This window comes from Heterodontus francisci, chromosome 29 (genome assembly GCF_036365525.1).
Source record: "Heterodontus francisci isolate sHetFra1 chromosome 29, sHetFra1.hap1, whole genome shotgun sequence".
In the NCBI taxonomy this organism is placed as follows: Eukaryota; Metazoa; Chordata; class Chondrichthyes; order Heterodontiformes; family Heterodontidae; genus Heterodontus; species Heterodontus francisci.
In genome coordinates, this window is record NC_090399.1 from 44,745,702 (window position 1) to 44,767,082 (window position 21,381).

A 21,381-nucleotide genomic window follows, 5' to 3' on the forward strand; every position below is an offset into this window, starting at 1 on the left:
GTAAGGATTCCATTATTTTTTCCTACCACCAATGTTAAGTTGACTGGTCTATAATTCCCTGGGTACGTTCTGTTCCCCCTTATTAAATATAGGAATTACATTAGCCAGTCCTCTGGCATGACACATTTTTCTATCGAATTATTAGTAATGTGTAGTGATGCCTCTGCTATCTCTTCCCTAGATTCTTTTAAAATGCATGGATTCCATTCATCTGGACCAGGGGTCTTATCCTCTTTGAGTTTGATTACAGAATCAGAATCACAGAATTGTCACAGCACGGAAGGAGGCCATTCGGCCCGTCATGTCTGCACCAGCCCTCCGAGTCAGCAATTCACTTGGTGCCATTCCCCCACCTTCTCCCCATAACCCTTTACATTCTTCCTTTTCACGTAACTGTCTAATTCCTGTTCGAATACCTCGATTGAACCTGCCTCCACTGCATTTTCTGGCAGTGAATTCCAGATCCTAACCACTCGCTGCGTGAAAAAGTTTTTCCTCAGGTCACCATTGCTTCTCTTACCAAGTACTTTAAATCCGTGCCCTCTCATTCTCGATCCTTTCACCATTGGGAACAGTTTCTCTCTATCTCCTCTGTCCAAACCCCTCATGATTTTGAATACCTCTATCAATCACCTCTCAACCTTCTCTTTTCCAAGGAAAACAGTCCCAACTTCTCCAATCTATCTTCATAACCGAAATTCCTCATCCCTGGAACCATTCTTGTGAATCTTTTCTGTACTCTCTCCAATGCCTTTACGTCTTTCCTTAAATATGGTGCCCAGAATTGGACACAATACACCAGCTGAGGACGAACGAGTGTCTTATACAAGTTCAACATAACTTCCTTGCTCTTGTACTCTCTGCCCCTATTAATAAAGCCCAGGATACTGTATGTTTTATCAACTGCTCTCTCAACCTGTCCTGCCACCTTCAATGATTTATGCACATATACACCTAGGTTCCTCTGCTCCTGCACCCCCTTTAAAATTGTATCCTTTATTCTATATTGTCTCTCCATGTTCTTCCTAACAAAATGAATCACTTCACATTTCTCTGCACTGAACTTCATCTGCCACCTGTCTGCCCATTCCACCAACTTGTCTATGTCCTTTTGAAGTTCCACAGTATCCTTCTCACAGTTCACAGTGCTTCCAAGTTTCGTATCCTCAGCAAATTTTGAAATTGTGCCCTGTACACCAAGGTCTAGGTCATTAATATACATCAAGAAGAGCAATGGTCCCAACACTGATCCCTGGGGAACTCCACTATAAAACTTCCTTCAGCCAGAAAAAAACATCCATTAACTACTAGTCTTTGTTTCCTGTCACTCAGTCAATTTTGTATCCATGTTGCTACCATTCCTTTTATTCCATGAGCTATAATTTTGCTCACACGTCTGTTGTGTGGCAATGTATCAAATGCCTTTTGAAAGTCCATTAACACCACATCAACAGCATTGCCCTCATCAACCCACTCCGTTACCTCATCAAAAAACTCCAACAAGTTAGTTAAACCTGATTTTCCATTAACAAATCCATGCTGGTTTTCCTTCATTAACCTGCAGTTGTCCATGTGCTATTAATTTTGTCCCAAATTATTGTTTCTAGACGTTTCCCCACCACCGAAGTTAAACTGACTGGCCTGTAGTTGCTGGGCTTATCTTGACATCCTTTTTTGATTTTGCAATTCTCCAGTCCTCTGGCACCACCCCAGAGTCTAAGGAAGATTGAAAAATTAAGGCCAGTGCCTCCACAGTTTCCACTCTCGCTTCCCTCAGTAGCCTTGGATATGTCTCATCTGGTCCTGGTCCTGGTGATAGACAGCCTATCTAATACCTCCTCCTTATCAATTTTAAACCCTGCTAGTGTATTCATTACCTCCTCTTTTTAGTTTATTCAATCCGTCCCCTTTTTTAAATTTTAAATGCACTTGTCTCATTACTCATCACATCATTCAACGTTAAAGGCACTATATAAACGCAAATTGTTACTGAGTTATATACAACCTACAAGGGCCCAAGGGCAATGCCATAAGTAAAGCTTACATGGGGAAATTGTTGGAGATATGTCGCGGTTCATTAATCATCTTTGTGTCAGGACCTGGAACATTCTATCTGACAGCACTGTGGAATCTCCTTCACCGTACAGATTGCAGCGGCTCCAGAAGGCAGCTCACCACCTTCTCAAGGGCAACTAGGGATGGGCAGTAAATGGCCAGCGATGCCCACTAAATGCTGGCCTTGCCAGCGATGCCCACATCCCGAGAATGAACTTAAAAACTAATCAGGAGAATGCTGAGGAGGTTTTCCCCCGATATTCCCACGGAGAATTCAGGAGAAACCTCCTTACCCAGAGAATGGTGGGAATATGGAACTCACTCCCACAAGGAGTCGTTGAGACAGATAACACAGCTGTATTTAAGGGGAAGCTAGATAAGCACAAGAGGGAGAAAGGAATGAAAGGAATGGACGGATACGCTGATTGGGTGAGCTGAAGTAGGGTGGGAGGAGGCTCATGTGCAGCACAGACCAATTGGGCCGAATGGCCTGTTTCTGTGCAATGAATTCTATGTAATATCTCTAAATTACTCCTTCCCTCAACAACCTGTTGGATTCTCCCACACTATTGCCCCCCCATCTCCCCGCCCCCCCCCCCCCCCGTAACCCCACTCCACCCTGGACAGTCCCTCTAATATAATCACCACTATCTGTATGAACTGGTTAAGTCTAAACTGCGCATCTTCCTTCTTTCAAACTTGATGTGAAACTTGAAAATATTATCAACACTTCTTATATCTGTTCCTGTGAGGAGCTTGAATAATATCTCGAGCCTTCTCTTGCCCAAAATGAAGCAATTTCAGGCCCATTCTTCATACGATTCAGAACGCCCATTATCCACGAGGATGGGGAGATCCACCTCTCAGTGGGATTTGGGAATTGGTGGATAATCGACAGTCCTGTTTCCGCCTTGCCTGTCTGGTATAGCCAAAACTGCACCCCCACCTCCCTCTCCGGAATATACAATACAAGAAGATTACAAAACGGATCATATAAGCTACGTTTGAGCCTTCTAGGGCACTGTGGTTGATCTTGTAGCTGACAGAAGGGGATTGGTGTTATAGGCTGTGGAATGAGGTGACGCTGTGATTGATTGCCCGCCTAAATTTTGGCAAGCTATCAGGAAGAGGGATGATTGGAGTGCAGCTAGCAGAGGTCCCACTGTCCTGACAGCGATGGTAACACTGAAGAAGGAGGAGAGGCAATAGATAAAACAAATGATACAGTTCTAAAGGGGGTGCAGGGGCAGAGGGACCTGGGGGTATATGTGCACAAATTGGTGAAGGTGGCAGGGCAGGTTGAGAAAGCAGTTGCGAAGGCATATGGGATCCTGGGCTTTATAAATAGAGGCAGAGAGTACAAAAGCAAAGACGTTATAATGAACCTTTATAAAACACTGGATCAGCCTCAACTGGAGTATTGTATCCAGTTCTGGGCACCGCACTTTAGGAAAGACTTGAAGGCATTAGAGAGGGTGCAGAAAAAATTTATGAGATTGCTGCCAGGGATGAGAGCTGTCAGTTAGTTGGGATAGATTGGAGAAGCTGGGATTGTCCTTGGAGAAGAGAAGGTTGAGAGGAGGTTTTGATAGAGATGTTCAAAATTGTGAGTGGTCCGGATAAAGTAGATAGAGAGGAACTGTCTCTGTTGGTGAAGAGTTGAGAATCAGAGGACAATGATTGATTTAAGGTGAATGGCAAAAGAACCAAAGGTGACAGGAGGAAAACATTTTTTTTTGGTGCAGTGAGTAGTTAGGATCTGGAATGTGCTGCCTGAGAGTGTGGTGGAGGCAGATTCAATCGTGGCTTTCAATAGGGAATTGAATAATTATGTGCAGAAAAGAATTGTGGGGCGACGGTGAAAAGGCGAGGGAGTGGGACTAGCTGAGTTGCTCTTGCAGAGAGCTGGCACGGACATGATGGGCCGAATGGCCTCCTTTGTGCAGTAACCATTCTATGATTCTAACACTTGTCCTATCTGCAGTAATGTACCTACTGGATTTTACATAGTGCTGTTCTACGCTACTAAACTACCAGCAAAATGGCACATTGGAGGTTTATAGGTTAATGTCACTAATAGCTTAGAAGTACTGAAGGAGTGCTGCACTGTCAGAAGTGCTGTCTTTCAGGTAATTGAACCATGTCTGGCCTCTCTGGATGTAAATGATCCCATGGTATTTTTTTCAAAGACAAGCAGTGGAGTTCTCCTGTGCAATATTTATTCCTCAGTCGACATTGTTTAAAACAAAACAGATGATCCGGCCACTATCTCACTTGATGCTTGTGGGAGCTTGCTGTATGCAAATACAGTCGGGTTTCCTGCATTATAGCAGTGACTACACTTCAAAAGAAATATTTCATTGGGTGTAAATCGCGTTGGGACCTCCTGAGGTGGCGAAAGGCACGGTAGAAATGTCAATTTGTTCTTTTCTTTATGTTCCAGGCCCCTTTATTGTTAAAGGGCCGGACTACCTCACTGTGGCCCATGTAGGTGAAGATGTCGTACTGAACTGTTCGGTGGTGAACTCCAGACAGGACGGGAACCTGCAAATTGAATGGAGAAATCTGGACTCTGGTGCCACGATCCTGATATGTGGCGATGCCCAGAAAGGCCCGTGCCAATCCTCCAGGGCTGGGACTCACCTCTTTGAAGATCAGCGGGCTGGCGGAAATCTGTCGATCAAACTACAAGGGGTGAAGGAGTCTGACGCTGGGAAATACCGTTGCACTGTCACCTCCAAAGGCTATTCCAGCGACATGGTCATGGAGCTAAGCATTGTCGGTAAGATGGGGCCACTGGTTATGCAACTGCAGCCTGCCTGATGTGACCGAGCTCCCCCTCCCACATGCAGTGGGGCCAGCTGTGGCTCAGTGGGTATCACTCTCACCTCTGAGTCAGAAGCTTGTTGGTTGGAGTCCCACACAGGAGACTTGAGCACGCTGATGCTCTCCCAGTGCAGTGCTGCGGGAGTGCTGCCCTGTTGAAGGGGGAGATGGTAAACTGAGGCCTCGTCTGTCCTCTTGGGTGGTGCAAAAGATCTCACTGCCACTATCTTGGAGAATAGCAAGGGAGTTCTCTCCGGGGTGTCCTGGCCAATATTTGTCTCTCAACCACCATCACTGGAGGAGACAGTGGCATAGTGATAATGTCGCAGATCTGGTAATCCAGAGGCCCAGGCTAATTCCTTGGGGAGATGGGTTCAAATCCCACCACAGCAGCTGGTAGAATTTAAATTCAATTAATTAATTCAAAATATGTGGAATTGAAACTATCATCAATTGTTGTAAAAACCCATCTGGTTTACTAATGTCCTTTAGGGAAGGAAATCTGCTGTCCTTACCTGGTCTGGCCTACATATGATTCCAGACCCATAGGAATGTGGTTGACTCTTAACTGCCCTCTGAAATGGCCGAGCAAGCCACCCAGTTCCAGGGCAATTAGGGTTGGGCAACAAATGCTGGCCCTGCCAGCGATGCCCACATCCCATGGAAGAATTTTTAAGAACTAAAACAGGTTATCTGCTCATTTATCGCATGTTTGTGGGAACTCGCTGCTATGTTACAACAGTGACTACACTCCATTGGCTTCAAAGGGCTTTGGGATGCCCTGAAATTGTCAAAGTTGCTATATAAATGCTAGTCTTTCTTCCTGATTGAGCCAATCATTGTATCCTTTTCCAGCCTTTGGAACGAAGCCAAGTTTATCGATAATGCAGCTGAATGACAGCAGCATTGTTTATATTTGCCAATCCAAGGGCTGGTACCCTGAACCTGGCATCATCTGGAAAGACAGTGATGGAAACAACCTGGTGCCACTGTCGACAGTAACCAAAGCAACAGGCAAGCAGGACCTCTACAATGTGGATATCCAATATCGAGCAACAAATGGTGCTTCACCCTCTGTGACCTGCATCATCCAAAACATACAGAAGAACATTAAAAAGGTGTCAACTGCACATGTAGTAGGTCAGTGATTCCAACTTTCAAAGCTTCATTATCAAGGTTTAAAAAAAATCTCTTGTGTGAATTGCCTGCTCACTATGTGAGGGGGTGTCGCTGCTGCGAATGGATTATTTTCCCATTTCAGGTAGCCAGTATCAGCAATGAGCACCTGCAGGGCAGGTACAGCACAGGTTAGGTACACAGTAAAGCTCCCTCTACACTGTCCCATCGAACACTCCCAGGACAGATACAGCACGGGGTTAGATACAGAGTAAAGCTCCCTCTACACTGTCCCATCAAACACTCCCAGGGTAGCAGTGACGGTGCCTTTCGTTCACTGTGTTTACAGCTGCCCTCAGGATTTTCGTGGGTTTTCGTGCAGCATCTTACAATTCTGAGAGATTCTTTCCAGTGCAGATCTACAGGTGACATGTGTGAGCATTGCAAGCAACAGTGCATCTCTTCAGGCAATCAGATAGAAGAATCCTCACTGGGACACATGCAGTGCCTAAAATAGGAGGTAGAGGGCGACGGTGGCACAGTGGTAATATCAGTGTGCTAGTAATCCAGTGGCCCTGTCTAATGTCCTGGGGATATGAGTTCAAATCCCACTGCAGCAGCTGGTGGAATTCAAATTCAATTAATAAATAAAGATCTGGAATTGAAAGCCAGTCTCAGTAATGGTGCCATGTTGCTCTCATTGATTGTCATAAAAACCCATCTGGTTCACTACTGTCCTTTCGGGAAGGAAGTCTGCCTTACCCAGTCTGGCTTACATTTGACCCCAGACCCACAGCAATGTAGTTGACTTTTAACTGCCCTCTGAAATGGCCTAGCAAGCCACTCAGTTCAAGGGTAATTAAGGCTGGGCAACAAATGCTGGCCTTGCCAGTGACACCCACAAAAAAAAACTAAGTTCAAGTTTTTAATTCAATAGCAAATCATGTACAGAAAGTGAAAGAGAGGGAATAAAAGATGGGATTAAGGGAGAGATAAAATGAAGAAAGAAACTTTCTGACAATAGTTAGATTTTCAAGGAATGGGACTGCACACTTGTAAAATTAAATTTTCAGGGCCAGGGAGGTTGTTTGGCAGTAATTATGACTGATTGCGCTGTTTAAAAATCCACTTGCTCTTGAATGCACCAGCCCTAGCCTTTTCTGCTGTCTTTTGCGGGTATCTGGTAGGTAAGTACCAGTGGGTTCCAATACTGAGTCTACTGGCAGATGAAGCTTGTGGAGGAACAGGGCAAATCAGACAGTTTCTTCTGTATTTAACTGCCCATAGGCAGACCTCGGGAGCTGAGTTGCTGTCTGAAGTATGCCTTCATAATGGTGAGCGCTGATATTCCCACCATTATTTATAATGCAGAATCTGGACCATTGATTTCAGTGATTAGCTGAGAAGTGTTGCAGCGCCACCGGTGGTGGGAGGAAGAATATCAATCCCTTCATTACCCAGTGGGTTGAGGGCGTTACTAACCTAAGGAGCTTTATATATGATCTCATTAACTCGCTTCCTCTTTATCGACGTTTATTTGCAGATTTTCTTCCATATGCTCAATTCCGTGTTAGTGACGCCGGTAAGATTTTTTACTTTATGATTAAAGTCACTGTTTAACTCTTTTATTGATTTTGGTCAGTCATAATTGACCCAGGACTCTCTCCATGTTTTGTTTCGCAGAATGGAGCAGAATGCACGGTTACTCGGGTAAGTGAAACATGCTGGAACTGAGTGAGGTGAGAAAACTGGTCAGACCTCAAAAGAGAGACATTCTCTACCATCCCCCACCCCCCCGTTCCCCATACACGGTTTAATGATCTGGAGTTATGGGTTCAAGTCCCACCACAGGGACCGCAGCTGGGGAATTTAAACTGAATTAACCCAAAAATTAAAAAGTTAGTCTCAGTAATGGCAACTGTGAAATTAGCAGATTGTCGTAAAAACCCATCTGGTTCCCTTTCGGGAAAAATCTGCCGTCCTCACCTGGTCTGGCCGACATATTACCCCAGACCCACAGCAATGTAGTTGACTCTTGACTGCCCACTGAAATGGCAGTTGTATTCAAGAAGGCAGCTCACCACCACCTTCTCAAGGGCGATTCGGGAAGGGCAATAAATGCTGGCCTAGCCAGCGGTGCCCGTGAGTGAATTTAAAAAAACAAACTCAGCTGCGATGCCTCCACAAGGTGAACGGCTTCCTAACATTCACTGTCCAGACTGCCCCATAGTTGACTGGAGGGGAAATTTCCGTTCACCCAGTCCTTGTAGTGAGGAAGGCAAAGGAGGACCTCAGGCCAATTGGAAAATGATCTACAAAAATGCCTTCACTATAACTATGTATGTGTCTACGGAGTAGCCTCGTGGATTTGGTGCGGGACTAGCAATCCAGTTGTTCAGTTCAAACCCCAAATTGTATAATTCGCTTATCTCGAGGGGTCTGGAATACAAAAGGGTGGAAGTTATACTTCAGTTATATAAAGCCTTGGCCAGACCCCACCTGGAGTACTGGGTCCAGTTCTGGCCACTGCACCTTAGGGAGGATACATTGGCACAGATTCACCAGAATGATACCAGGGCTAAAAAGGCCAAACTTGGCTTGTATTCCCTTGAGCTTAGAAGGCTGAGGTGACCTGAACGAGGTGTTTAAAATGTTCAAAGGATTTGAAAGGGTTGATGGGAGCGATTTCCTCTGGTGGGTGAGTCAAGAACAAAGGGGCACAATCTTAAGATTAAGTTAGGCCGTCTAGGAGGGAATTCGGGAATCACATCATCGCACAAAGGATAGTACAAATCTAGAACTCATCTAAAAGCTGGGGGACAGTTGAAGTTGAGACTTGATAGATTTTTGTTAAGGACATCAAGGGATTCGGAGCAAACGTGGGGAAATGGATCTGAGATAGGGATCAGCTATGATCTAGTTGAATGGTGGAGCAGGCTTGAGGGGCTGAATGGCCTCCTCCTGTTTGTCATAAAACTGGTAGTCCCACGACGGGGACCAGATTAAAATATGAAAACTGGTCCGTTGATAAACGGGGCCCTTCCCCCTCCCCACGTTTGCTCCAAATCCCTTCCCATATGGTTCCTCAATGTGGTTGACTCTTTATTTCCTTCAGGACACCTGCAGTTGGGCGGTAGATTCTGCCTTGTAACCCACATTACAGTAAAAAAAGAAAAAGTATATTTTTGTTCGTTCGGCTTTAGCTACCATGCAGAAACCCCGCCAGAACTTCCTGGCCTGACTGCTGCTCCATGATCCCTTCAATTTAAAGTTCAAAGGTCAAATGGACTTCAGTACAGGTTAGTGTGAGGTGGTGCGTTTTGGTAGGAAGAATAGGGAGGCCCCATACGCCTTGGTAAGTAAGAGTTGAAATGGGGGTAGAGGAACAGAGGGATTTGGAGGTAGAGATGTTCAAGGTAGCAATGCAGATTAATAATTAATACAAAAAGAAAACCAAACACTGGGGTTCATTTCTAGAGCAATAGAAATGAAAAAAAGCAGAGACGTTATGCGAAGCCTGTATCGAATATTAATTCGAGCACACTTGGAGGACAGTTCTGATTCTCCATATTATAAAAAGGACCGAGAGACACTTGAGAGGGAGAAGATTGGCTAGAATGATACCAGAATTGAGAGGATAAACTCAAAGGCTGAACTGGCTACTGTTCTTTTCTCTAGAAAAGAGAAGAGTGAGGGGTGACCTGATTAGAGCTCTTTCAGAGTTTGAAAGGGTAGACATGAAGAGTTGTCCACTTATTGGGGAGTCCAATATTAGAGGTCATAAATATAAGATCGTCACTAATAAATCCAACTGGAAATTCAGGAGAAACGTCTTTACCCGGAGAGTGGTGAGAATGTGGAACTTGCTAGTGCAGGGAGCAGTTGAGCTGAAGAGCAGAGATGTCTTTAAGGGGAAGCTGGATAATCACGAGGGAGAAAGGAATAGAGGGACATGCTGATACTTTGATGAAGAGGGGTTGGAGGAGGATCCTGTGGAGTCTAAGTGCTAACATGGACGTTTTGTGCCAAATGGACTGTTTAGGTGTTGTAGACTCTGTAATTGGCCGTGAGGGAGGTATTTGGAGCATGGCGCGGGGGTTTGGGGCCAAACGATTAATGGCCACCTTCAGTTGTTCGAAGGGAAAAAGTAAGGGGTTGTCCTCCTTAGAACAGGGAAGGCTAAGGCGAAATTTAATAGAGCTGTGGTAGAATAGATAGGGAGAAACTGTTTCTAGTGGCATAAGGGTCAGTAACCAGCGGACATAGATTTATGGTAATTGGCAAAGGAACCAGAGGAGCTTGTTATGATCTGGAATGCGCAGCCTGAAAGGCTGGTGGAAGCAGAGTGAATACCTTTGAAAAGAAATTGGGTAAATATTTGAAAAGCAAAAAGTTATTGGGCTGCAAAGGAAGAGCAGGGCGGGGAGTGGGACTAATTGGATAGCTTTTTCAAAGAGCCAGCACAGGAACGATGGGCCGAATGGTCTCCTCTGCTCTGTGATAAATCCCTTTGTTATGCAGATTGCAGCTAATGGCAGAACTTCTAATTTGATAGATTGGATAGGGTGCAGGCCGGGCTGTCCGCTGGAGTTTGAGATTAAACCGATACGTAAAATGAATTGTATTTTTTTTTCTCTCTTTCTCTCTTCCCACTTCAGTTTCTTTGACACTGGATCCGGACACGGCGAATCCGTGGCTCATCCTGTCGGAGGGAGCGACAAGCGTGTCGGACAGTCACACGCGGCAACAGGTCGCTGAAAACGCCGAGAGGTTCCTGGTCAGTCACTGTGTCCTGGCCTCCGAGGGCTTCACCTCGGGCAAGCACTACTGGGAGGTGGATGTAGGCCACAAGGACACCTGGGACCTGGGCCTGGCTGCCAAGACGGTCAACAGGAAGGGCAAGGTCAAAGGGGTGCCTGGGGTCGGCCACTGGAGCCTGTCCCACCTCAGTGAGATGGAGTACCAGGCCGTGGACTCGCCGACCAGATCCCTGGTGCTGAGTGAGAACCCGACTGTGCTCGGAGTGTACCTGAACTACGAACGGGGGCAGGTGTCCTTCTTCGATGTGGGGAACCAGCTACACCTGTACACGTTCGCTGTTAACTTCACCGAGACACTCTACCCGTTCCTCTGCCCGGGTTTATACGACTGGCAAAAGAACACCAAGCCCCTCCGACTGCGCAACCCCAAAGCCTAGAGCTCAGAGGAGAGTAACAGATTGAAAATCACTGGATTTGGAGCAATACTGGATACATTTCTTAGCCCCTCTGATAGGTGAATGTGGTACTGAGCTGTCCAATATCCCCGCCCCAATCTGTACTGGACAGTGAGGTCCCAGGATCAATATCCCCGCCCCAATCTGTACTGGACAGTGAGGTCCCGGGGTCAATATCCCCACCCCAATCTGTACGGGACAGTGAGGTCCCGGGGTCAATATCCCCACCCCAATCTGTACGGTACAGTGAGGTCCCGGGGTCAATATCCCCACCCCAATCTGTACGGTACAGTGAGAACCCGGGTTCAATATCCCCACCCCAATCTGTACTGGACAGTGAGAACCCGGGTTCAATATCCCCGCCCCAATCTGTACTGGACAGTGAGGTCCCGGGGTCAATCTCCCCACCCCAATCTGTACGGTACAGAGAGGTCCCGGGGTCAATATCCCCACCCCAATCTGTACTGGACAGTGAGGTCCCGGGGTCAATATCCCCGCCCCAATCTGTACTGGACAGTGAGGTCCCGGGGTCAATATCCCCACCCCAATCTGTACGGTACAGTGAGGTCCCGGGGTCAATATCCCCGCCCCAATCTGTACTGGACAGTGAGGTCCCGGGGTCAATATCCCCACCCCAATCTGTACGGTACAGTGAGGACCCGGGTCCAATATCCCCGCCCCAATCTGTACTGGACAGTGAGGACCCGGGTTCAATATCCCCACCCCAATCTGTACTGGGCAGTGAGGACCCGGGTTCAATCTCCCCACCCCAATCTGTACTGGGCAGTGAGGTCCCAGGATCAATAACCCCACCCCAATCTGTACTGGGCAGTGAGGACCCGGGTTCAATATCCCCACCCCAATCTGTACTGGACAGTGAGGACCCGGGTTCAATATCCCCACCCCAATCTGTACTGGGCAGTGAGGACCCGGGTTCAATATCCCCACCCCAATCTGTACTGGACAGTGAGGACCTGGGTTCAATCTCCCCACCCCAATCTGTACTGGGCAGTGAGGTCCCAGGATCAATAACCCCACCCCAATCTGTACTGGGCAGTGAGGACCCGGGGTCAATATCCCCACCCCAATCTGTACTGGACAGTGAGAACCCGGGGTCAATATCCCCGCCCCAATCTGTACTGGACAGTGAGGACCCGGGTTCAATATCCCCGCCCCAATCTGTACTGGACAGTGAGGACCCGGGTTCAATATCCCCACCCCAATCTGTACTGGACAGTGAGGACCCGGGGTCAATCTCCCCGCCCCAATCTGTACTGGACAGTGAGGTCCCGGGGTCAATATCCAAACCCCAATCTGTACTGGACAGTGAGGACCCGGGGTCAATCTCCCCGCCCCAATCTGTACTGGACAGTGAGGTCCCGGGGTCAATATCCAAACCCCAATCTGAACTGGACAGTGAGGTCCCAGGATCAATATCCCCGCCCCAATCTGTACGGGACAGTGAGGTCCCGGGGTCAATATCCCCGCCCCAATCTGTACGGGACAGTGAGGTCCCGGGGTCAATCTCCCCGCCCCAATCTGTACTGGACAGTGAGGTCCCGGGTTCAATATCCCCGCCCCAATCTGTACTGGACAGTGAGGTCCCGGGGTCAATCTCCCCGCCCCAATCTGTACTGGACAGTGAGGTCCCGGGTTCAATATCCCCACCCCAATCTGTACGGGACAGTGAGGACCCGGGTCCAATATCCCCTCCCCAATCTGTACTGGACAGTGAGGACCCGGGGTCAATCTCCCCGCCCCAATCTGTACGGGACAGTGAGGTCCCGGGGTCAATATCCCCACGCCAATCTGGACGGGACAGTGAATTCCCAGGATCAATATCCCCGCCCCAATCTGTACTGGACAGTGAGGTCCCGGGGTCAATATTCCTGTCCCAATCTGTACTGGACAGTGAGGACCTGTGTTCAATATCCCCACCCCAATCTGTACTGGACAGTGAGGTCCCAGGATCAATATCCCCACCCCAATCTGTACGGGACAGTGAGGTCCCGGGGTCAATATTCCTGTCCCAATCTGTACGGGACAGTGAGGTCCCAGGATCAATATCCCCACCCCAATCTGTACGGACAGTGAGGTCCCGGGGTCAATATCCCCACCCCAATCTGTACGGGACAGTGAGGACCCGGGTTCAATATCCCCACCCCAATCTGTACGGGACAGTGAGGTCCCGGGGTCAATATCCCCGCCCCAATCTGTACGGGACAGTGAGGTCCCGGGGTCAATATCCCCGCCCCAATCTGTACGGGACAGTGAGTTCCCAGAATCAATATCCCCGCCCCAATCTGTACGGGACAGTGAGGTCCCGGGGTCAATATCCCCGCCCCAATCTGTACTGGACAGTGAGGTCCCAGGATCAATATCCCCGCCCCAATATGTCCTGGACAGTGAGTTCCCAGGATCAATATCCCCACCCCAATCTGTCCGGGACAGTGAGGTCCCGGGGTCAATATCCCCGCCCCAATCTGTAAGGGACAGTGAGGTTCCGGGGTCAATGTCCCCGCCCCAATCTGTAAGGGACAGTGAGGTCCCGGGGTCAATATCCCCGCCCCAATCTGTACGGGACAGTGAGGTCCCGGGGTCAATATCCCCGCCCCAATCTGTAAGGGACAGTGAGGTCCCGGGGTCAATATCCCCGCCCCAATCTGTCCGGGACAGTGAGGTCCCGGGGTCAATATCCCCGCCCCAATCTGTACGGGACAGTGAGGTCCCGGGGTCAATATCCCCGCCCCAATCTGTAAGGGACAGTGAGGTCCCGGGGTCAATATCCCCGCCCCAATCTGTACGGGACAGTGAGGTCCCGGGGTCAATATCCCCGCCCCAATCTGTACGGGACAGTGAGGTCCCGGGGTCAATATCCCCGCCCCAATCTGTACGGGACAGGGAGTTCCCAGGATCAATATCCCCGCCCCAATCTGTCCGGGACAGTGAGGTCCCGGGGTCAATATTCCCACCCCAATCTGTACGGACAGTGAGGACCCGGGGTCAATATCCCCACCCCAATCTGTACGGGACAGTGAGGTCCCGGGGTCAATATTCCTGTCCCAATCTGTACGGGACAGTGAGTTCCCAGGATCAATATCCCCACCCCAATCATCACTGGGGTTCATATTGGATATTTTAAAAATAAAAAGACAATGTAACTGATCAAGGACCCCCACATACACACCTAGTCATGACATGCCACTGATGTGGTAACCTGGACTGTTAAAACATCAAATAGTCTGTCTACGACCACACTCGGGGACAATGGCCTTTGGAAATGTGTGTGAATGGTTTTCCTTCTTGCCTTATCAAGATGCAGATATCACATCCCTGTGTGGTGTGCACCCACGACCCCCCGTGCTGAGAGCAGATTATGACCACATGCAGGTGTCTTGCATAGCCAGGGTGGGATTGAAAAGGCACTGAAACCCAATCGGATGACCCAATTCAAAACATTACCTTATATGTTGAGGGGCCAGGGTCAGAAAGGGGGGTAAAGCCACAGCTCACAAGGACATTGTTGCTGCAGCCGGGAAGTGTTACTTGGTCAGTCACAGGAAATCACGCAGGAGAAGTCGTTCAGCCGATCTGACCATCCGGAATCAGCTCCTGTACGCGGGTCTAGGAAGCAACTGGTGTTGTAAGCATATACTATTGCTTAGTGAGTTAATAAAGGTGTTACACATAAAGTGGAAATTGTATCCAAAATCTGTTTTGTGCGATTGATACTCAGTACACCGGTCAGGACCTCAGAGGGAAATGAACCCCGCCCCACCCATCCCCCTTTTTAAGAGTCTTACTCAGTAAGGGACAGTGAGGTCCAGAGGTCAATACCTTCGTCCCAATCTGTACAGCACTGTGAGATCCCAGGGTCAATATCCCTGCCCCAATCTGGACAGCACTGTGAGGTCCGGGGGTCAAAATCCCTCCCCCAATCTGTACGGGACAGTGAGGTCCCAGAGTCAAATCCCCGCTCCAATCTGTACAGCACTGAGGTCCGGGGGTCAAAATCCCTACCCCAATCTGTACGGGACAGTGAGATCCCAGAGTCAATATCCCCGCCCCAATCTGTACGGAACAGTGAGATCCTGGGGTCAATATCCCAGTCCTAATCTGTACAAGCCAGTGAGATCCCAGGATCAATACCTCTGCCCCAATCTGGACAGGACAGTACAGTTCCAGGTTCCAGCCCCTCTCCACGTTTATGCAGAGCTAAATGCTGCAACAATTTGCATTGATATCACACCCCTAATGTAGTAATTTGATCCAAGACGCTTCACTGGGGTGTTATCAAACAAAAGTTGATACTGATCCACCTATGCAGATATTAAGACAGGTGATCAAGTGTTTGATCGAAGTAGGAGGTTTGAAGGAGCATTTCAACCAACCTACATACACAAGTCCCATCCTTGTGTTCCAATCCCTCCATGTCCTCGCCCTTCCCTCTCTCTCTAAAGTGGGATAATGCATTTGGAAAAGGCTAACAAGACAAGGTAGCACACATTAAGTGTTAGGATACTGAGAAGTTTAGCAGAACAATGAGATCTTGGTGTGCATGTCCACTGATCCATGAAGGTAGCAGGACAGATAGATAAGGTGAACATAAACAGCAGCTGGAGTAGGCCATTCGTCCCTTTCACCCGGCTCTGCCATTCAACAAGATCATGGCTGATCTTCTCCCTCATCTCCACCTTCCCACACTATCCCCATATCCCTTAGTACCCAAAAATCTATCAACCTCTGTCTTGCATATACTTAATGAATGAGCATCCACAGCTCTCTGGGGTAGAGAATTCCAAAAATTCACAACCCTATGAAGAAGGGGATTTAGAGGGGGGTTTAGAGGGGATTTGAGGAAAAACAATTTCACCCAGAGGGTGGTTGAAATCTGGAACACTCTGCCTGAAGGGGTGGTAGAGGCAGGAACCCTCACAACATTTAAGAAGTATTTAGATGAGCACTTGAAATGCCATAGCATACAAGGCTATGGACCAAGTGCAGGAATATGGGATTAGAATAGATAGGTGCTTGATGGCCAGCACAGACACGATGGGCCGAAGGGCCTGTTTCTATGCTGTATAACTCTTGACTCTAAATTTCTCCCCATCTCAGTCCCAATGGCCGACCCCTTATTCTGAGACTGTGACCCCGAGTTCTAGATTCCCCAGCCAGGGGGAAACATTTTCTCAGCATCTACGCTGTCAAGACCCTTAAGAATTTTGTGATTCAATTACATCATCTCTCATTCTTCTAAACTCCAGGGAATATAGGCCTAGTCTCCTCAATCTCTCCTCATCTCAGGAACCAGTCTAGTGAACCTTCGTTGCATTCTCTGTAGGGTAGGTATGTCCTTCCTTAGGTAAAGAGACCAAAACTGCACACACTACTCCAGGTGTGAGGTGTAGCCTCACCAATGCCCTGTATAATTGCAGTAAGATTTCTTTACTCATACTTCAATCCCTTTGTAACAGAAGCTAACATAACATTTACCTTCCTAATTGCTTGCTGTACCTGCATGTTAACTTTGTGATTCATGTAAAAGAACACCCAGGTCCCTCGAAATGCAAACATTTCCTGGTCTCTTGCTATTCAACAAATATTCTGCCTTTTTATTTTTCCTACCAAAGTGGATAACTTCACAATTCGACACATTGTATTCCATCTGCCGTGTTCTTGCCCATTCGCGCAACTTGTTTATATCTTTCTGCAACCTCTTTGCATCCTCCTCACCACTTAATTTCCCCCTAACTTTGTATCATCAGCAAACTTGATGCATTACACTTGCTCTCCCTTATCTAAGTCATTAATATAGATTGTAAATAACTGAGGCACAAGTACTGATCCTTGAGGCACCCTGATAGTTATACATTGAAAATGCTCCATTTGGTCCGACTGTCCATTAAACAATCCACAATCCATGATAATATATTGTCCCCAATCTGATGAGTCCTAATTTTGTCATGACTTCTTTGGGTGGCACCTTCTCAAATGTTTTTTTTGAAAATCCAACTACACTCCATCCTACTCAGTATATCCTCAAGAAACTCTTAACAGATTTGTCAAACATGATTTTGCTTTCATAAATCCATGTTAACTCTGCTTATTCGCATTATTTTCTAAGTGTCCTGTCACCCCGTCCCTAATTCGAGATGTTAACATTTTGTCTTCTACTGGTGTTAGTTCCTGGTTTTCTCTCTTCCCTCCTTTCTTAAAGAGCAGTGTTATGTTTGCTAGCTTCCGATCCTCGGGAACTGTTCTAAAATCTAAGGAGTTCTGAAAAATCAAAACCAATGCATCCACTATTTCTGCAGCTACCTCTTTTTAAAACCCTGGGACGTGGGTTGTTGGATCCAGGGGATTTGTCCCCATTTAGTCCTATTAATTTCTCCAGTGTGATTTCACTGAGGGGATTAAGACGACATACGGGACCTTTTCCTTCATTAGCCACAGCATAGAATAAAGAGGGGGGAGATAATGCTGGAACTATATCTAACACTAGTTAGACGCAGCTAGAGTATTGTGTACAGTTCTGCTCACAACATTACAGGAAGGATTTGATTGCACTAGAGAGGGTGCAGAGGAGACTTAGTTTAGTTTAGAGATACAGCACTGAAACAGGCCCTTCGGCCCGCCGAGTCTGTGCTGAACATCAACCAACCACCCATTTGTACTAATCCTACACTAATTCCATATTCCTACCACATCCCCACCTGTCCCTATATTTCCCTACCACCTACCTATACTAGGGGCAATTTATAATGGCCAGTTTACCTACCAATCTGCAAGCCTTTTGGCTTGTGGGAGGAAACCGGAGCACCCGGAGAAAACCCACGCAGACACAAGGAGAACTTGCAAACTCCACACAGGCAGTACCCAGAATCGAACCCGGGTCGCTGGAGCGGTGAGGCTGCGGTGCTAACCACTGCGCCACTGTGCTGCCCATTTAATCTGAGGGAATGCTCTATATAAACATTGGCTGATTTATAAAGCTCTGGCTAGGAGTATTGCATCCAGTTCTGGTCACCACACTTCAGGAAGGATGTGAAGGTCATTGAGAGGGTGCAGAGGAGATTTACCAGAATGGTTCCAGGGATGGGGGATTTTAGTCAGAAGGTTAGGTTGGAAAAGCTGGGTTTGTTCTCCTTAGAACAAAGGAGATTGAGGGGAGATTTAATAGAAGTGGGCAAGATTATGACAAGCTTTGACACAGATTGAAAGTTTTGGGCAAGGGATGCAGGGTGATTTATAAGGAAGAAGTTTTTTAAGCAGTGGGTGGTAACGACCTGGAACTCGCTGCCCATGAGGGTGATGGAAGTGGAGACAATGACTTCAAGAGGAAGTTGGATGGCCACCTGAGAGAAATAGACTTGCAGGGCTACAGGGAGCGAGCAAGTGGGACTGACTGGTTGCTCTGCAGTGAACCAGCATGGACTCGATGGGCCGAATGACCTCCTTCTGTGCCATAAATGACTGAGTCTCTGATTCGGAGATGAGGGGCCATCGGTGTCCATTGTATCTGTGCTTGCTCCTCCCATTGGAGCTCACTCTCTCTCTAACCTCATTTCCCAATAACGGCCAAGGTTTCCTTTCCAAGAATTCCTATAATCCGTCCTTAGTGATTGAGTTAACAGCAACGGTCACTTGTAGTAACAGAATTAATATCCTAATAACCCCTTTTCATGCAAGAATGTCTTCAGGTTTTCCTTCCGCTGTGAGATTCAAATGCTAATGGTTTATGCCTTGGTTGGTTTAGGAGCAGTGGAAATAATCTTAAACCTTTTCACAATTTGGAAAACCTTAATTAGACCTCCCTTACCTCCAACTACAAATACCCTTTGGTTACTGAAAACAGCCTTCGTTTATTTAATTGCCTCAAAGCTCATCAGGAGAACTCCTTAACCAGTTCTCCAAAATAACCAGCTTTCTCTCTTTATAGGACATCAGTCTGCCCAGCGAGACTGCGATAGTGTTTCGCTGACTAAAGACGTGTTTATTTATATAGCGCTGGCCGTGTTTCCCTGTGCGCACTACTTCATATTGGTTTGTGCTTGCATGATTTCTTGCGAAGAAACAACCGTGGGCACAATTGATGAGCAAGTTTGTTTTTCTCCTCAAAGTGTTGACTTTTGCCAGTAACTCTGGAAGACCTCACACAAATGGCTGCCCTTCACATTTCTTCAAGAGGGAGGCTATTCAGTTCTGGTGGGCAACACGGCATCCTGTCCTGGTCACCAAGGCACTGGTTGAGATGCTGCTTGTGTGTAGTGTTACGACCAAGGAGGGAGGCGTGCACTGTTAATTCAGTCCCACTTCTCCACAAGTCATAACATATTCTTTGACTGTTTCAACAAGTGGAAAATTTAATTGGATACTATTTTACCCCCAGAATAGAACACACCAAACCAGGTTTCTTTACTGAACAACAAAATTAATATAAAAACAAAATACTGCAGATGCTGGAAATCTGAAATCCATGTCAAACGAATGTGCAAACATGCTCACAAATCTCAACCAATCTATTGTTATGAAAGTGACTCGTTTAAAAAATTAATAAAAAGGGATTTTTAGTAAGCTAAATAAATGTTTAATTAAGGGGAGTGAGGGCTGATTCGTAACAGTGTTACAGTTTGTCACCTGGTTCGGGCTAAGCTTAAGGCAGAAGCCATAGCAACAGGAGCTGAAAATTTGACAACTCTCCTTTGATTGGACAAGCCAAGTGTACAGGCGAAGAACATCTGGATGGAAAAACTGCCAAGATGTTCGGCTGTTAGTCTAAGTGTGCATGTGTCAAGTCTGGAAGGAGAAAAAAGTCAAGTGCTGCTAAAGTGCCAAAGAAGGATAGGAAAAGGAAAGAGTTCCAAGGAAGAACAGAAGACGACAACCCATCTTGTTTTCTCACAATTTCCTAAAAAGCTCTGAATTTCGAGTGTCTCATTTCGCCTTGTTCCTGCATTTCAAGGCAGCCTGCTAATTTGCTTTTCAACACCGCCTGTAAAATAACTTTTTTTTTTAAAAGACCTGTCCATGTGCTCAGAAGGTTGGACTGAATACCAGTTTGGAACATATCTCATTGGCTGTTCACTTCAAGAAATGAGCAAGTGATCTGTGTTTTTCTCTGTCACAGAGCTCTGATGTAGAATCTTTTTTAATTTTTCCGGTTGACCGATTTAGGTATAGGAATACATATATATGTATGTGTGAGTGCGAATGTGAAGGGACTGAGGTTAAACATTGGTTAAAGAAAAGAGGACTTCTTAAAAATTAATGTTGATATTTAAAAATTTGATCTACACGCTATTGTTTTTACTTCATTACTCGTTGACTTGTTTTATAATAAACTATTAAACTACTCACTGACCTGAAACATTAACTCTGCTTCTCTCTCCACACATGCTGCCAAATCTGCTGAGCATTCCCAGCATTTCTTGTTTTTATTTCAGATTTCCAGCATCTGCAGTATTTTGTTTTTATATAAATTTTGTCGTTCAGTAAAGAAACCTGGTTTGGTATGTTCTATTCTGGGGGTAAAATAGTATCCGATTAAATTTTCCACTTGTTGAAACAGTCAAAGAATACGTTATGACCTGTGGAGAAGTGGGACTGAATTAACAGTGCACGCCTCCCTCCTTGGTCGTAACACTACAACAGGCAGCATCTCAACCAGTGCCTTCATGACCAGGACAGGACAATCTACTTGATCAGCTCTCCTGCCACTAGGACTCGGTCTCCACCCCTCCATGACCAGCAGTATGTTTCCAGTATCTACAGGCTGTCCTGCAGCAACTCACCAAAGTGACTTTAACAGTCTCCCTCCTATAAGAGCCCTCACTATCGAGAAGGACAAAAGCAGCAACATCTATCACCTACAGGTTCAACTCCAAGCCTCTCACCATCCCAACTCCCACATTCGTCACCATTCTCTCATCACCACTGGGCTGATATCCAGGAGTTGCCCATCTGAAACCATCATGGGAGCGCCGTGGCCACGAGGACTGCACGGGCTCGAGGAGACCCACCACCACTTCTCAGGGCCACAGTTGCAGCCTTGCTATCCACAGAACCAACAAAGGTGTGGTCTAACCAGAGTACTGTACAGTTTCATCACAAGTTCTTCTATCTTCTGTTTCTGGCTGCATTTCAGTACCTTATTGACATTGCTGATTGCT

General features: G+C 46.9%; 1 protein-coding gene across 1 annotated transcript in view; it reads left to right on the forward strand.

The window, feature by feature from the left end:
- LOC137346258 (butyrophilin subfamily 1 member A1-like) overlaps positions 1 to 14,911 on the forward strand; it is a 37,785-nt gene extending 22,874 nt beyond the window's left edge. Inside the window, exons 4-8 of the mRNA XM_068009717.1 lie at positions 4,499 to 4,837; positions 5,737 to 6,021; positions 7,541 to 7,579; positions 7,681 to 7,707; positions 10,656 to 14,911. Of these exons, the coding sequence (XP_067865818.1) occupies positions 4,499 to 4,837; positions 5,737 to 6,021; positions 7,541 to 7,579; positions 7,681 to 7,707; positions 10,656 to 11,194 (1,229 nt within the window). The 3' untranslated portion in view covers positions 11,195 to 14,911. The remainder of the gene's footprint in view (positions 1 to 4,498; positions 4,838 to 5,736; positions 6,022 to 7,540; positions 7,580 to 7,680; positions 7,708 to 10,655) is intronic.
- Positions 14,912 to 21,381: the final 6,470 nt, after the last annotated feature.